General features: G+C 37.5%; 3 protein-coding genes across 7 annotated transcripts; all 3 read left to right on the plus strand.

Moving 5' to 3' along the window:
- Positions 1-177: 177 nt before the first annotated feature.
- LOC120013580 lies at positions 178-4,331 on the plus strand. 3 transcript variants are annotated; one of them, XM_038865444.1, is made up of 7 exons: positions 178-405; positions 1,065-1,634; positions 1,812-1,966; positions 2,295-2,387; positions 3,040-3,296; positions 3,428-3,648; positions 3,789-4,331. In XM_038865444.1, the coding sequence occupies exons 2-7, from the start codon at positions 1,281-1,283 to the stop codon at positions 4,152-4,154; spliced, it is 1,446 nt and encodes a 481-aa protein (XP_038721372.1). In that variant the 5' UTR covers positions 178-405; positions 1,065-1,280; the 3' UTR covers positions 4,155-4,331. The 3 variants fall into 3 exon arrangements, with proteins under 3 accessions (XP_038721372.1, XP_038721381.1, XP_038721362.1); XM_038865434.1 differs by having other exon boundaries at positions 180-405; positions 2,292-2,387; XM_038865453.1 differs by lacking the exon at positions 2,295-2,387 and having other exon boundaries at positions 179-405.
- A 3,930-nt stretch (positions 4,332-8,261) lies between these two features.
- LOC120010750 lies at positions 8,262-11,005 on the plus strand. The gene is made up of 3 exons (XM_038861583.1): positions 8,262-8,810; positions 8,947-9,114; positions 9,247-11,005. Exons 1-3 carry the CDS (start codon positions 8,262-8,264, stop codon positions 10,954-10,956), a joined length of 2,427 nt encoding a protein of 808 aa, XP_038717511.1. The 3' UTR covers positions 10,957-11,005.
- Positions 11,006-11,209: 204 nt separating this feature from the next.
- LOC120013598 (UDP-glucuronic acid decarboxylase 6) lies at positions 11,210-16,840 on the plus strand. 3 transcript variants are annotated; one of them, XM_038865474.1, is made up of 13 exons: positions 11,210-11,440; positions 11,838-11,954; positions 12,931-13,017; positions 13,195-13,282; positions 13,783-13,874; positions 14,624-14,688; positions 14,765-14,853; positions 15,432-15,509; positions 15,595-15,688; positions 15,810-15,876; positions 15,966-16,029; positions 16,160-16,200; positions 16,334-16,840. In XM_038865474.1, exons 2-13 carry the CDS (start codon positions 11,868-11,870, stop codon positions 16,517-16,519), a joined length of 1,038 nt encoding a protein of 345 aa, XP_038721402.1. In that variant the 5' UTR covers positions 11,210-11,440; positions 11,838-11,867; the 3' UTR covers positions 16,520-16,840. The 3 variants fall into 3 exon arrangements, with proteins under 3 accessions (XP_038721402.1, XP_038721410.1, XP_038721394.1); XM_038865482.1 differs by lacking the exon at positions 11,210-11,440 and adding an exon at positions 11,545-11,567; XM_038865466.1 differs by lacking the exon at positions 11,210-11,440 and adding an exon at positions 11,588-11,741.
- Positions 16,841-17,016: the final 176 nt, after the last annotated feature.

Raw genomic sequence — 17,016 nt, forward strand, 5'->3', positions numbered from 1 at the left:
TTTACTACTACATAACTTTTAAACTGGCGTTGAAATTGCTCTAGCTGGCAACCGTACACGTGTCAATACTGGTGACGAAAAGTTGGCAACCGTACACGTGTCAATACTGGTGGCGAAAAGTTGTTTCCAGAGCCCTACTTCCGTCTACCTTACTTTTGTCAAGCGTTTATTGATGGCGATGAAACTGTAAACTGTTTAGAAGAACCAGAATCTAGCTACCTCTTCAGAAAGTTTCCTTTCAAATTTTCTCGCAAGCCAATTTACGGAGAGTCCAAAGGATAAGAAGATAATTCGAAATCTGAGCAATTGCGAGTCAATAGAAACGAGGGTTTTGCCACTACCTCCTTAGATTTAGGATCCAGAAAAACTTTGCAGGTCCTCTCGGATTGCTGCGGAGATCTTCAGGTCGAGGAATTCTGACATCTTGTTTCTTTCAATTGATCTTTCCTTCTTTTTTTCACAATAGATTTCTTGCTAGAAATTAACTTTATTTTATGCCGTAACTGATAGACTTGCTGTATATGGTTCGTTTTGCTTTAAACGTGTTTGTTGTTTTGATTGCGTGATAATTAATGCATGATTCGAACAATTTACAGCTTTCGTTAAGGGTCTACTTGCTGTAGCAGGTTCGAAATTATTCTTTCTATTTGTTTGTTTGTTTGTTTGTAGCACATGATTACTGGAATAATTGGGCAACTTTGTTTGGCAAATTTGTAGAATATACAGTTCAAATATTCAGCGTTTGCATTTATAAACATGATTATGACTATGATTTGGTATATAACATGCACAATAATTCATCAGCTTAAACTCTTTGAGGTATTAAGCTACCATGAGTAGTACGAATGTTAGTTCCCCTATTAATTCCCTTGATCAAGGATAAAGGCTTGTTTCTCTGGTTTCATACTAAATCGTTTTACCAGAGCTTGTCATTAATTTCTTAAACGATAAAGAAATGATATTTATTCTTTACTAGGTGTTTAAGCCCTGCGTATATTCATATCATATTCAATAATTTCAATTTGCTTACGATCAGATGATGATGTCTTTAACTTTACTTGCAGGATGATATGTGTATGTCTCCGCTGATATTTGAAAGCTAGAAAGTTACCATTCATGATGGCAGGTACAACCTGCAATCTCCTATGTGATGGCCCCTTATAAATGGGCGGCAGTTTGTTCCTTGTTTAACTCTATCTATTGGTTACAAACTTTAGTCTTACTGAAGTAATTTGAGGTGTGATGGAACTCTGAATTTTGATCCTTAATGATCAATTTAAATGGGAGATCCGTTGCGTGCATCTGGTCCAAGTAGGAACTCTGAACTGAGCAGCCTTACTTCTAGGAACAAGGTTTCAAATCGAAGTTTAGTTGCCTCTGCTCATAAAGGTTTCTTGCAAAGTGCTTCTAGGAGCATAGCTTCACTGCGCCAAGGAAGAAAATCTGGTGGGGTAGCAGGTGATGTAGCAGTATTTTTACTCAAAGTTGCTGCATTAGAGACGGTGCGACGGGTTTCTAGGTCTAGGTGTCCCTTTGTATGGCGCAACATTCAGGGATTGCAAGTTCTTTGTTATCCGCCATTTAAGTGGATTCAGAGATGGGCTCCATTCAAGGGGTTGATTGGAAGAATACAGGTTTGTTGAAAATTTTATGAATTTGAAACTTCATCATATCAGATTATTCACCAGAAAATACATAAATACATTTGATCTCTCATGGTATTTTCACCAGCTACATAATGTCAGAAAACTGTACCTCTAGTCCTAATGATCTGCCTACAACATTGAAACACATAAGCTATTTTTTCTCAGATTTTTTCAAGACCATTGTTAGTCATATCAGTAGCGACAGCTTTTTCTGATCCATATGCCTGCCCCGTTGAAACATCAGATGGTAGTGATAGTTCTCATGCTGATTCAGGAACAGGTGCTGAGCCACCCCCAGTGCTGTCTACACTGGACACCAGGTACATAGTCATTAAAATTTTCTGGATTGGTCTTTTTGTTTTGCTGTTTCATGACAAACAATTAAATCTTAGAATCATATGACTTGTGATATTCTCAGAGTCACGAGAAGTTCACTCTTCTTGTAAACTTTCTTAACATTTTGAAAATTGACAATAGATTCATCCAATTTAAAAAAACTCATAAACTATGTGAAGTGCACAATTGGAATGAGAAATTGGAGCTTGCTTATCCTAATTGACATCAACACCTCTCTTTGCATTTTATAGTACCTTGCATGACCTGGTAAAGAATATTCAGTAATTGTTGATTCCATGTTATCCGCAGAAGTTCTGACGAAGCTCTTGAAAGTCCTGTATCTGAAACATGGATGATACAACTCCATAAGGATCTCAAAAGTCAAGGAATCAGTTTACCTGAAAGGTGATTCCTCATTTTTACATCAAATCCACAGTTCCCATGCCATAGCTTCCTTTTATCTTTATGGTCCAATTCTGTTGACTAATGTCGACAATGGGCATTTCATCCCCATAAGCATTGGGGATAGGTCTTTTTTGGTGGTTTAAACCCTCTACACTATGGTCTTACTGTTACGATTTGAGTATTCTGAAGGGGGATCAGATGTACGCTATATAGGTTAATGCTGCGTACGTTTTCCTTCTCCAAATTTCACAATGGTGCAAGCGTCGCGGATCATATAAGATTTGTTTGAGTTCCAACTCCATGTCTTAAAAATAATCATGAACTTGTATATTAAGTCTATGATGAACGAGGACATCGAGGAGGCCCTTTCTGCATGTCTTCAACTAAGTTACTGTATATTAGCTATACGATTTAGTACTAAATTTAGCAGTGAAAATAAATTTGTGGTGTCTCGCTAATTCCTCTGATGTGGCAGTTTTCCAAATCACTCTTATGCACTCTGATCTTCTTTTTTTTGGGTGTTTATTCCCCAATAAATTCAACTCAATACTGGTCTGGGAAGTCACTGCATCTTTACTTTGTAGTTATCATATTCATTTTGGATGTCTTTCCTCTTGTTGCAGCAGAGAATGACCTTGTAATGTTCATGCAGAATTAATGAGGATGAGTTTGTTCGATTTCATAAAGCTGCAAATGGAGACTATTCTGTATTGCTACCAGCAATTAAAAAGACAATTCTGTGGAGGCAGACTTATAGAATTCTTTCAGAAGAAGAGCTTGAGACATGGTCAAATATGGTCTTCTGGCATGGAGTTGATTTGATGCACCGACCTTGCCTCATTGTACGGCTTGGACTAGCTTGCTCGCTCTTACCACCTCATGACAAACCTCGCTTTGCTCAAGCAATCAGTACGTTTCTTTTGCTTTTCCAATAAATATTTGGGGGAAAATGGATTTGACTTTCCTCTAATTCTAACATTTGCGTCATTGTCTCCGAGTGACCTTAGACCAACACACTAAAGAATATTTTGTAACTGCAGTATCTCAGGTGGAGCATGGAGTCCTGCATTTAGTCAATGCAGATAATCCTTACATAACAGTTCTGGTGGATTGTGAAGGATTATCTCCATTGAGAATCCCCATGCAAACGATGAGAACCTGTTCTTCTCTTCTGCAGCACCACTTTCCAAATCTTCTTGGGTATTTGTTTGTTATACGGCTTCCTCCAATGGTTCGAGTTATTGCTCAAACCTTTTTTCAAGTAAGACCTGATCTGATTATCTGGCCTTCCTGCTACCCATTTCCCACTTTTCTTGTCTTCAATTTTTCATATGAAATCTGCCTGTGGTTATGCTTTTGGCCCTGTCTAAAGAATGTCCACTTATCTTTGGTTTTTCTCAGATTATGAAGCCCACCACTCGAAAGAAGTTGAAAATTGAGGGGGATATGTACCACAGGGTTCTCTCTGGGTATCTTCCAACACTGCCTTCATATCTTGGTGGCGATTGCATTTGTTCCATATGTTCAGACATAAGCTTACACAGTATGCAGCAGCCACACACAAGTAAGAGGAACAGAATAGAGTCGGATGCATATCTTAGTGATGATGAGGATTTGCATTCACCACATCTGATTTATGAGCCCAATATTCCCTCAGTTAGCAACTGTGACTGCGTGTTCAGAACCGCAGTAATAGGCATTCTCATGGTGTGGGTTTTTATAGCTTTAATTGCAGGACTAAACGATCCTGAAAGCCGTCCTTTCTAGTCATATTGAGGTAAAGGAGAACAACCTTTTCATTTACCTTGATGTTATATTTCTCTAAGCATCCTTAATGAATAATTATACCATCTGTCTATGATATTGACATCGATCTGATCCTCAATATAAATAACAAATTCAGTTGTTCTGCTACATAAAGATGCATTATTGTCCATTATTATCATCTATTATTGAATAGCATGCGACTCTGTTTATTAATATCTACTTCTGCTCAATATTTCTTTAATCTTGCATACTATGATCCTATAAGGTAGCTTTTCTGAAGTATGAGGGACTGCCCTGCCTTCCATTTGTTGATTAGCCCGTCTGATTGTCTGGTTGTTAGGTGAAACTCTGCATGGTAACAAGTGAGAGCTAAAAGCTTAAAGCAAGTAAATCTTGTTTCAGTTACACTTGTATCCCAAAGATGTCTCTGAAATTATGAATGATTCCATATGTGTGCCTGACGTAGGAACATCATTCGTACCTCAAACCATATTTCTGTTAGAAAGAAGAAAAATAATAAAATCACACCCATAAATCATATGCTTTGTGGTGCAGCTCAAATCAATGTGTTTTACACCAGACCTTTTCCCCGCCCACACCAAAAAATACTGCTGGTCTAAGGTTTGCATCAACGATTACAGGTTTTTGTTGCTGAACTTGTGGATAGAAGAGTATATCGAAGGTTAGGAATCACATACTTTTAATTGTAAGGGTGGTTGACCTGATGTGAATTTGTAAGTAGGATATGAAACATTGGAGTAGTGATGAACATCATGAACTTACAAACGAGTGATTTGAGGGAATTAGCTGGTCATACAAGTTGGCTAACATTGGACATTAGCTGGTTATATAAGTGGGTTAATATTGGACAAAGTTAGACTAATGTTGGTAATAAGCGGCACGAAAAGTTGTGTCCTATTGAAAAAAAAAATGTTTCACAATGTGAGATGATACTAGTATAATTTTTATATCAAAAGATTCAAAAGTGATCAATAGGTTTACAATAAAATATAAATATAAAATTTGGTGTTGGTATTTTATAAGTAGCACAATCGAGTTCACGTGAAAAGGTTACTAAGTTATTAAGGAATACCTATTTTTGACTGATTTTGGGCTGCTTTTAGCAACTTAGCATGCCTCTAGTCCCCAACAAATACAGGATATACTCTTTTTAATACTTTCAGCAGACACTTGATTTATGTTTTAGAAGTTTGATGGGTTAGGTATCATTGTGTGATGAAAGTATGCTGAATTAAGATTGAAGAAAGCGGTTCAGACTGCTGACATATAACAATGCAATTTACAGGGTGAATTAATATCGTCAAATAGGCACCATATTAATTTCCCCTACTTATTTATCGTTGGCTGGTTGCTTTGTTTTGATTCTTTTTAAGAGATTCTTAGCACCCGAGAAGCCACCAATGTCGTTCAAGACGTCCATTAACACCATTTTTGGGAGCTCCAGGAATGTCCTTTTCCTATCATTTTTTGCTGCCGCTACTAAATACAACGTACGCAGATATTTTAATGGCACTAGTAGTATATACTATAATATGTGGATGAGAAAAATGAGTCATGTCTAGTCAGCATATCAGGTGTCATAGGAACAAAGTCTCCACACTGAAACAACTTATTGAAAACAGTTAGAAAGTCAAGATAAATACTCAAGGAAAATCCGCAACAACGTTCAACCCAACGTCAAAAGACATCTGGGATCATAAATCATATCATCAGAGTGTTTGATCTTACTATGACATGGTTTGAAATGATAGTCTCAATAGCCAATGAAAGAATTATCTAATCACTAGTCGATTCCTATGTAAAGGAGGTTGAGGTGGATCCAAGGTACGTATGATAATTTGCAATCCCAAAAATTATTAGAACTCCCTAAGTTTGACATTAACTTGAATGTCGGAGTGTTCTCAGGCCGCCCTCTTCTTTTGTTTTTGCAGTAGGAAGTTCGTCGTTGCGTCAACCCTCTCAACAGTTGATGCGTGGATGATTCAGAAAATTGCATCCACGTCATGTATAAACGGTTAAAGTGGCGTACTACTATGCATCTAACAAAGGTGGGATGCGATGTAGCAACATGATATGTAGACCTTTGGGATTCTGAACAGAAACAAATACTTACGAGGGTGATAAAAGGGCTTTGATAAGTTATCGTGCCTAGACGCGTTCCATTATCCATTTCTACATGGATATGTTCGATCGAGTCTCTGAAACTTCCTGAGTTATCACTGTTTTGCCTAACTAGAAGGGCTAAGAAATTGGTTAAGGTAGAGAACACGCCAAATTTAGCTCCTTCAGTGATTCTAGTAAACATTCCCTTCTTGCTAGATTTTTTCTTTCTTTGTTTTTTTTTGTTCATTGGGTTGGTGATGGTGACATGTTACATAAAATATATATCCTCATCCTCCCCAGTATCTATTGAAACACTTAAATTTTAATTTTAACAATTGTCCTACATAGAATCCCACCATACGCGGTCATACATGGGCGGCATGAAACCTTTTCAGCTTCTTTTGATGTCAGCAGAACTCACACAGGGTTGGGGGTTCTCTCATGGAGTTGTCGGCACCCTCGCGTGTCTCCAACTTTTTGTGACTCTAAATGTATAAGGGAAATGATAATGTGTGTCGTTAAAGCATAAATAATAATGTAAAATGCGTATTGAAATATGAAAAAGATATGTATTTTAAATTTTAAAAATTAGGTGAGAGAGTGACGTATTTGTGATATGTTATAATGAAATCTTAATAAGTATCTTTAAGACACACGTTATTAATACCTTATATAAAATAAGTCCTTGTGTACGTACGTCAATCAAGGCATATAGAAAAAATATAAAATAAATCCTTGTGTACGTACCTCAATCACCTAATTTTGTGATGTAAGTAATTGCATTAGCAATAGTGTGCTAAAACTGTCAAGTATGCTTTAACTAACTTTGCACTATATTATTTGATCACTAGAATGCCCCTCCTGGCCCTTCCTCCCTCTCAAAGAACACAGATTTATTTTCAGAGGTTCAGTGGAAATCTATGGCAAACCCACTTTAATTCTTTTATGATCAATTTGAGCAACCAGTAATTGGCCTAGACTTAATGATTTTGAAAATGGAAGACAACGTGCTTTTTACTCCTTTTGCAACTTGTCTCTATGGATGAACTTTACTGATTTGGCTTAGTGGCTTGGCGCCTAAGTTGTTAGTCATGATTTCACATATAATTTGTTAGAACTCCAAAGTCCAAACGTATTAAGGATATTGTCTGTTTTGACCACGAGCCACCACTAATTTAATCATCATCCCCATTGATTCTTAGGTTCAGAAAACGCATCCTAGTATGAGAGATGTTAAGACTTTACTTATATACCACTCGGTGGAGTTATGCTAATCTAACGCGGATATTATTCTTGACATAATTAGTTGTTTGTCAAGCAAGTCAAGGGAGGCTTATGCCCTGAAACTCCAAAGAAGCTCCTTTTTCATGTCAATGATTTTTGTATTTTTGGTCATGTGATTACTCCTAGTCAGGAGTCTCTGCCTTTTCATGTCTATATGTACTTTCAGCCTACATTTCTTAGCGAAGTAAGGAACAGATATCTACTGCCTTTGCTCTCTTGAAATGTGCAGCAATTTGAGGCTGCTAGTACTGAACTTTAGAATAAGGTGAAATATAGAACACCCAGAAAGAAAAGAAGGTTTACATATCGCTATAGTTTATCGCAGAGGGCTGCGGCCATAGCCACACTACAGATCATAAAGTAAAACTGACCTTATCTTGGTCATCTAAATCTTCAATAGCGTAGAAGAAAACATTCCACTAACTTCGTGGGTTGGGTGTAATTTGACTCGCTAAGCCACGCGATCATTTACAGCTTTAGTAATTTATCAGCTCTGTTCAACAAATCGAAACCCATTAACCAATAACCACAGTGGGCCACTTAGTTGTTTATACGTGGTTCCAATTCTCCAATATTCTTGATTCTCTTACCTTTAAAATCCATGGCATAAGGGCGTTTCTTCCCCGCTCACCAAAGCACACTACTTATCTTCTCTGCTCGATCTGCTTTTGCATGAAATTTCTCCACCAACTCTTCACAATGCCAGAAACTCCAACCACTCAGCATAGCAGAACTCAAACCTTATGGCAGACCTGCCTTGTCTCTGCATACCACACAGCACTTGCATGCACCATCGTTGGCTGCACAACCCTCTACGGCCCTGCCATTCTTACTAACCAAATAGCTTACCCTGCATTTTCATACGTGACCGTGATTCTCGTGATCACGGACGCAACACTCGGTGACACTGTCCGTGGTTGTTGGCTAGCACTCTATGCGACGGTCATTAGTATAGGGCCGGCAATCTTGAGCTTGTGGTTGATTGGTCCGGGCCGGTTAACGAGTGGAACTACAGCCCTTGCAGTGACACTTGCTGCATTTGTAGTGGTACTGCCGGAGGGAACTCACTTGATTGCAAAGCGCATCGCTTTGGGACAGATTGTTATAACTTACGTGATTGGTTTTATTAATGGTCCGCACACTGAGGCTGTTATGCATCCTGTGCATGTAGCGGCTAGTACTGGTGTAGGGGTCATGGCTTGTGTACTTGCTTTGGTGTTTCCCTATCCCAGATTGGCTTGTCTAGAGGTATGTACATACTCGGTAGCAGAATAAAATGAGACTCATATTTTTGACATCTATAGCATTACTCCTTGGTAGCATCTCTACCATGCATTCATCTCATGCTATGTTCATTAGGGACTTGAATTTCTGCATTTTGCAGGTCAAACAGAACTGCAAACTACTTGCAGACAATGATTCAGAAAGATTAAAGCTATTGGTGAAGGCATTCTGTGCAGAAGACAACATATTAGCACAGGAATCTGTATCTCAAGCGAAGTACTTGACCGTTACCGGAACCAAACTTCTCCAAAGCATTAAAAGATACCAAGTAAGCAACTTTTTTCTTCTTTTTTTAAAACTATTTTACATATATAGTCCATCTCTATATGTAGCTTAAGTACATTTATTAATTAGTTACTGATGTACCATTGTTTCGTTTCGTTTCGTGATCGATGAGCAGGAAAGCATGAAGTGGGAGAAACTCCCGTTCAATTTTCTGAGATCTTATTACATAAACCCAAGTCAGAAATTGCAAGAGCTAGAGATACCCTTACGAGGGATGGAAATGGCTTTAACTGCTACTACTACTTCATTTCCTGCAAGAATGCTTGATACACAGATCAAAGATAGTCTATTGAGACTAGAAAAGCACATTAGCCTAACCCTTAATCGAGTCAGGAACGGTTTGGCCAGTGATTCCATAACCGTTCCTGAATCAAACACGGATGAGATAATGAATTGTCTCGACGCCATTCAAATAACCCCAACAACAAATGAAGACCTGTCCTCTCTTTTCTTCCTATTTTGCATAAAACTCCTCCAGGGCAAATCGTTGGCTAAACCAGCAGAAGTCAATTTAGCAACTAAAGGTGAAAATTCAAGCATTGAAAGCAAGGAAAATGGTTTCTTTAAGTCCATCTTGGCAAACAAATTAAGCATCAAGAGATTCATGCCTGCATTTAAATGCTCACTTTCATTAGGACTTGCAGTGCTATTTGGATTGAAATACAGCAAGGAAAACGGGTTCTGGTCGGGACTCCCGGTAGCCATAAGCCTTGCATCAACTAGAGAGGCTACATTTAAAGTTGCCAATGTGAAAGCACAAGGGACAGTATTAGGAACTGTCTATGGAGTTATCGGTTGCTTCGTGTTGGAAAGGTTTTTGCCAATCAGGTTCCTATCACTCCTTCCTTGGTTCATCTTTACCAGTTTTTTAAGGCGAAGCAGGATGTACGGCCAGGCAGGTGGAATTTCTGCAGTAATTGGGGCTGTACTAATTTTGGGAAGGAAAAATTTTGGTCCTCCAAGTGAGTTTGCCATAGCAAGAATTGTTGAGACCTTTATTGGGTTGTCTTGTTCGATTATGGTTGAGCTTGTTTTGCAACCCACAAGAGCTTCTGCTCTGTCTAAGCTCCAACTCTCTAATTGTCTGAGGACATTGCAGAACTGCATGGGTTCAATTAGTCTTGGAGCCAACAAAGCCGAGTTATTTGAGAGCCAAAATAGGTTGAAAGTTGAAGTAAATGAGCTAATGAGGTTCATTGGAGAAGCTGAGGTGGAGCCCAATTTCTGGTTTTTGCCTTTCCATAGTGCTTGCTATGGTAAGCTCTTGGATTCCTTATCAAAAATGGTAGATCTATTGCTTTTTAGTGCTCATGCTGTGGGGTTTCTTCAACAAGAATCACACAATTCCTGGAAACAGAATTTAAATAAGCTAGAAAATGACCTTAAACTATTCAAGGATATGGTTGTCTCCTTAATAAAATGTTTTGAGGAGATCACTATGATAAAATCACTCACAGCTCTTGACAAGGAACTGGAAAAAAATAATGTTTCTTGTGATCTTGAACTAGGAAAATCAACAAGTCCCAATTTCTTTAAGGTCTCTGGTTCGGACGAGGCAGAGAAAATATCGACTTCTTATCTTCAGCATTCTAGAGAAGCCGTTGAGAAAATCTGCATGAATGAATGTAATGAGAAGGAGGTCAAGTGCCAAATGGTTTTGAGCTTAGGTGCCCTGGGATATTGCATGAGCGATTTGGTAAGAGAAACAAGAAAGGTTGAGAATGAAATCAGTGAACTTGTTCAGTCGGAGAACCCTTCAAGCCACGTTAACTTACATGAAATTTCATGCAAGATACGTGCCTTGTATTGTTGTACTGGTAGTTGAAGATTGCAAGTGATATGTTTGATATTGAATTGAATAAAACAGAAGATTGCTTCATATGTAAGTTGTAATTTCATACCTTTAATCGCAAGACTGCAAATAGAAATTTACCAAAATGTTAAGAATCACGTACTCCGCATCATTATATATATATATATATATATATACTTTTTGAAATTATATGCATCTATCTTAACATTTCGGATAGTTATATGAGGTAAAACTTCTAAAAATGTATATCCACGGAGGGTGGGCGTAGCACCGATTCCCCGTACGCCTGTCAGTGCCAGATACGTATTCGCACAAAAGACAAAATCTTGCAAGAGCAGCGTGTGATTTCTTGTTTTAGCAAGAGTGAGGAACTCAAGCCCAAATACATCACTGGGCCCGCATACATCAGATCAACACTAACTAATCAGATAATCTTCTCTGTTTGTTAATCTCAAAACCACTCGTTTAATCCCTAGATTTCTCAAAGCTAATTAAGGTAATTAACATTAATAATCCAATTTGTTTTGTCAATTTTGATTTCTGTTGTGTTCCGTGAGCTGTAGTTTGGTGTGATTTCAGTTATGGAGGAGCTATCATCATAACTCATAAGACACCAGCTTTTCGTAATTTTGAAGTTTCCGATTTTTATTTTATTTATTTCTTTAATAATTACATGTTTGGTGAAAGAAGCTTCGAAATTTTTTTTGACTATAAATACTACTCTCCGATCTCTATGGTTTCGTAAATAGAAAGAGTAATTAGGGCTTCGGTCTTTTTCCTTTGTAGCTCACGAACAGGTCTTTTTCCTGTTTCTGTTTCTCCGATCTGTAAGTCAAGCTTCATTATGATGAATCATATGTATATTGATTGATTGGTCTTCGGTAATTCTGCAGGCGTTGAATTTTGCGGAGGAGATCTGAGCAATGGCGAGCAATTCATCAAACGGAGAGCAGCAGACAACTAAGCCACCTCCATCGCCATCTCCATTGCGTTTTTCAAAGTTTTTTCAGGTGAAGATTAGATCTTTTACAAGTTTCTGCATTAACTTTGATACAGTGCTAAATTTTGATGATTCTCTGTGTTGCTCGTATTACTATGGCAGATCGTTTATATAGCTTAATGCATTTTCCATGACCTAAATTTATGGGTGGAAAGAATAGTTTATTGGAGTCATTTTGGTGGGGTCATATTTGTATGGATGAGTCATTGCATAACTAGCCACACCTGAATGCAGATGAAAGTGGATGGGTAGGTATGTACTGTTTTGATTTTAATGGCATATCACCATTCCTTGACCCCCAAAAGTTAACCAAATCATTATCATTCATTCTAGGTATTGATGCTCCCCTTTAATCACAAATATGAAGATTGTGTTTCTTTATTGGCTGCAGAGAAAATAAGAAGCGATCCATCTCTCTCTCCTAATACAGGGATTTTACCTTGACCCTTGATATGTGAAAATATAACTTTCAGCCTTTTCAATCATTAGTTTGAATAATATTTTAAATGAGATAGAGAGGATTTCCTGGAATGAAAATCAAATATCAATTCACAGGGATATGATTTGCTTCACTGCTTTCAGCTTTTCAATCCTTAGATTCAATCATCTTCGAAATGCGTTAGATAGGATTTCATGGAATGGATTTCAAATATCAATTGACATATGGATATGATTTGCTTCACTGGAACAGGAGATGTACCTCTAGGCTCTCCTTTGCTAAAAGTACTGAAACTTGAAACTTCTATAACAGATTTCTGGCTTGCTGATCCTGGTTTTTAAATCTATTACTATAGATCTCTGAGCCAATGATATATTTATATACTATTTTCCTCTTAAAAGTTCTACAGTATGCCGTTCACTTGCTCTTACAAGATCGCTTTCTTACTGCCTTTTCCTTGATCAATTTCTTGGATGGATGTTGTCATGTTTATAATATATGCTACTGTTCTGCTCTTCAATAATATTTTTGAGTGCTGATGTGGCAGTCCAACATGAGAATTTTGGTTACTGGTGGAGCGGGATTCATAGGCTCGCATCTAGTTGACAAATTGATGGAAAATGAGAAAAACGAGGTCAGAATTTTTATTTTTTTATTTTTTGGTATTCTTACAATTTGGATGTGATTTCCCCTTGTTCCCCAAATCAGATAGTGGCTGAAATGGCAGACACCTATTTTCTGCTCATAAGATTAAATACAGATTAGATCACTGTGCCTCACAGTCATTTGTATATTTGATGCATTATCTCAGGTAGTTGTCGCTGATAACTACTTCACTGGATCAAAGGATAATCTTAAAAAATGGATTGGTCATCCAAGATTTGAGCTTATCCGTCATGGTACGCTTCTGTTTTCTAGCTATAACTGTTCCACATGGTCCTAAGTTGTTGCGTTATGGGAACCATTTTGGTTTTTTCCAACCCCTCATGCTGTGTATTTTCACCAACGGTGGAAAATTCTAGGCTTTTTTAAGTTAAGTGGCTATGTATGATAACAAAATAGAATTCTAGTTAATTCCAGTGCAAATAAAAAAAGTAAATTTAGTAGCTGGGGAAAAGAGGCTGCTGAACACTACAATGAGATTAACTTTGTTTTGATGATAGGGTCAGATGCTAACAAGATATTAGATAATAGAGTTAGAAAAATGAAAAATTGCAATTAGAAAACACAGTGCATATAGCTTCATGTTGGAATAGCACTGTCGCGAAATTAATTGACTCTGTATCATAAGAGTTCCATATGCGCCTGACTCTTAGCCATTACCATTAAAATTTCTGTTGTGTTTTGTTTGCAATATCATCTTGTTTATTTGGTGAATTGCTTATGTTTTTTCTTCTAGATGTCACTGAGCCATTGCTGATCGAGGTTGATCGGATTTACCATCTTGCATGTCCAGCTTCTCCCATTTTCTATAAATACAATCCTGTGAAGGTTTGTATGCTTGCCTATCTGACATTTACAATAACTTATATCTTAGGTTTTATATTATATACTTGCCAGGTAGCATGTTCTTGCTAAGTAGGACTGAAAGTGCTCACATGTTCTTTGCTGTCTGCAAATATTTGCCACATGATGTCACTGTGAATTTCCTCTCTCTTTTTTTTGAAGAATAAATGTACTTCCAGTGCAAAGATCTTATACAAATGTGTGTTTATATGTATATGTTAAGTTAATTGGAAATACCTGCTGGTAGCTGTTGTTTCGGTATGTTTTACATCCAAAATTTCTATCTAAATTATCACTGTAATAATTATGAATAGGAGAAATCATCTCTTCATCTGCAATACTTATCCATTGCATTGATCATAATTTGGTTGCCATGCATTTTCAATTTTGAAGGTGCATGATGCCCAATTCTTATTGTTTCCTTGTCCCTAGAAGATAAACAATTTTCAGTCGGCACCTGCTTTCATTTGATACCAACTGCTATTTCCGTATGGGGACATAGAGAGCAGATGCTAGAGCCATGATTGAAATATGGCATTCATACATATCTTTCATTTTCCTAGACATTTTATGTTTAATCACAATGTTTTGGAGAGTGAATGAAAAAAGGTCATAGTGGAGCGCATCCTCATAATAGCTTGTGTTTTTCGAACAGTCTTTTTTTTCCCCTTTCAGTGGAGCATGTGTTGTACCTCAATCAACATCTGACTCTGTGGCGTATAACATTTTAACAGACAATAAAGACAAATGTGATTGGCACACTGAACATGTTAGGCCTTGCCAAGCGAGTTGGAGCTAGGTAAGCGAATTTGGTTTGCTGTTTTTTTTTTGCCACCATAGAATTGTTTAATTCATAATTATACACTGTTGAACAGGATACTGCTGACATCAACTTCAGAGGTATATGGAGATCCTCTTGTGCATCCTCAACCTGAGAGCTACTGGGGAAATGTCAACCCAATTGGTACATTCAGCTCTCAGTTGAAAGCTGTTTTATGAAACTTGGCTGATTTTTTGGTTTGATTGGACCAAGTGGATAGATATTTTGAGGAGAAACTAGTACTTATTATTTATATATTCTCCTTGCGGAACTTAATAATCGTATTTTATTCAATTTTCCAGCACCAATAGAGAATCAGTATCCGGTCATACAGCAAATGGTTCACATGAATAGTTCATGCTAGTTAGTCATTATGGAGAGATTTAAAAAAGCTAACAAAATAAAAGGTTAAGTAACATGACTAGTCCATGCAGCTCCTTTTCTATTTTGGCACCTGTTCTGCCAATGCTACGTTTGGTATATTATCACCTGTTGATATCCTTGGTACATGTACCAACTTTTATGATATTCGTGGTGGCACTCATATACATGAATATCAACAGTCTTCCCATTTTCCTGCATCACAATTAGTTACAGCTATAGGGTTAGCTTTTACCAAATAAATCCTATATTAATACAAGTCATGTAGATGTAACTCTCCTCATATACAATTTTTTAAAAAGAAAAAGGAAAACTCATCTGCATCATTCTTTGTCCTGTAGGGGTTCGAAGCTGCTATGATGAAGGGAAGCGTGTGGCTGAGACTTTGATGTTTGATTATCATAGGCAGCATGGGATAGGTAATTCTAGCTTCTTACCTTACCATGTTACAAAGTTTCTGATGGTTTTCCTCAAACTTATCTTTTCTTTTTACCTTTTTTATAGAAATACGCATTGCTAGAATCTTTAACACATATGGACCAAGAATGAACATTGATGATGGGCGTGTTGTCAGCAATTTCATAGCTCAAGCACTTCGGTAAGTTCCTGTAATGTTTCATGTTTTTATCGTTGTCCGTATTATTATTCCATCTGTTTCTACATAGTCCCCTTGTTCTGTTTCATGTGTGATGCATTGCAAACTATTTTGTGCTTTGCAGTGGTGAACCATTGACTGTCCAAAAACCCGGAACACAAACTCGCAGTTTTTGTTATGTTTCTGACATGGTATGCCAAACTTATGACTCAATTCGTTTTTTCATGTCATTAGATATTCACTCAGTGAGTAATTGAAGAATTATTTGTAAATGTTTCAGGTTGACGGTCTCATCCGACTCATGGAAGGAGAGAACACTGGGCCAATCAACATTGGAAATCCAGGTTATTTTGTTAACTGAGTTATGCTGGCTAAGAAGACCATTGCTTAGATGCAAAACATCTGTTCCTCCTTCTTTTTTCCCTTTTTTTCCTCAAGTGGTTGCTTAAGAAGGTTCATCATATTCATCCGCAGGTGAATTTACTATGCTGGAACTTGCTGAGACAGTGAAGGAGGTTAGTGCCTTTCTTTTCTGTGCGTATCAGTGTTTTGACCCACCTGCAAGTATATGATTTCTTCACAGTTCACATGTATTGCTTTATTTTGATATTAATAAAAAATGAAATGTTCAATCTTCTGCTTGTGTAGCTGATTAGTCCTGAGGTGGAGATAAATCTGGTGGAGAATACTCCGGATGATCCTCGACAGAGGAAACCTGACATCACAAAGGCAAAGGAATTGCTTGGATGGGAGCCAAAGGTCAAGCTGCAGGATGGACTTCCCCTAATGGAGGAGGATTTCCGCTCGAGGCTTGGAGTCGCCAAAAAGAATTGAGTAAGCTTTTGACGGGTTGGATGAATCCGACCTTGAGTTGCCAAATTGCCATTCGGTACCGCTGGTTTTTCTTCTCAAATTTATGCTTGTTAAATTCTCTATAGAAAAATAAGAGGAGGTGGGTATTGTTGTTCTCTCTTGTTCATTTTTTCTCTTCTTAATTATGGATGTTGAGAACTTTGAACATTCTCAAAGTTCGGCATTCAACAATGTTATTAATTCGAACTTGTTGAAAATAGCTGTGGTGAATACTGTGTGTCATTACCCAGAATTTTGTTTTGATAATATAATAAACGCATTTAGCTCTATGCAATTTTTTAATTGTGTTCTTCTGTTTTCAAAGCATTTAGCTCTAATACACAAGGGTGGTGGAACTTTGGTTGTTGCTTAAAAAGTTAATGGTAAGACTAAAACCAAAACAGAGTAGTAGAACTAGGAGGACCTCAGAGCTCTACTCATATGTTTATCTTATAATTTAAGCTTAATTCGAGCTTACC

Source organism: Tripterygium wilfordii, chromosome 2 (genome assembly GCF_013401445.1).
Source record: "Tripterygium wilfordii isolate XIE 37 chromosome 2, ASM1340144v1, whole genome shotgun sequence".
Lineage (NCBI taxonomy): Eukaryota > Viridiplantae > Streptophyta > Magnoliopsida > Celastrales > Celastraceae > Tripterygium > Tripterygium wilfordii.

Coding starts and splice junctions, on each gene's coding strand:
- LOC120013580 (XM_038865434.1), top strand. CDS start 1,281: ATGGGAGATCCGTTGCGTGCATCTGGTCCAAGTAGGAACTCTGAACTG. Junction 2,388..3,039: donor GGAATCAGTTTACCTGAAAG/GTGATTCCTCAT, acceptor ATGTTCATGCAG/AATTAATGAGGATGAGTTTG. Junction 3,649..3,788: donor TTGCTCAAACCTTTTTTCAA/GTAAGACCTGAT, acceptor GGTTTTTCTCAG/ATTATGAAGCCCACCACTCG.
- LOC120010750 (XM_038861583.1), top strand. CDS start 8,262: ATGCCAGAAACTCCAACCACTCAGCATAGCAGAACTCAAACCTTATGG. Junction 8,811..8,946: donor CCAGATTGGCTTGTCTAGAG/GTATGTACATAC, acceptor TGCATTTTGCAG/GTCAAACAGAACTGCAAACT. Junction 9,115..9,246: donor AAAGCATTAAAAGATACCAA/GTAAGCAACTTT, acceptor ATCGATGAGCAG/GAAAGCATGAAGTGGGAGAA.
- LOC120013598 (XM_038865474.1), top strand. CDS start 11,868: ATGGCGAGCAATTCATCAAACGGAGAGCAGCAGACAACTAAGCCACCT. Junction 13,283..13,782: donor ATTTGAGCTTATCCGTCATG/GTACGCTTCTGT, acceptor TTTTTCTTCTAG/ATGTCACTGAGCCATTGCTG. Junction 16,201..16,333: donor TTGCTGAGACAGTGAAGGAG/GTTAGTGCCTTT, acceptor CTGCTTGTGTAG/CTGATTAGTCCTGAGGTGGA.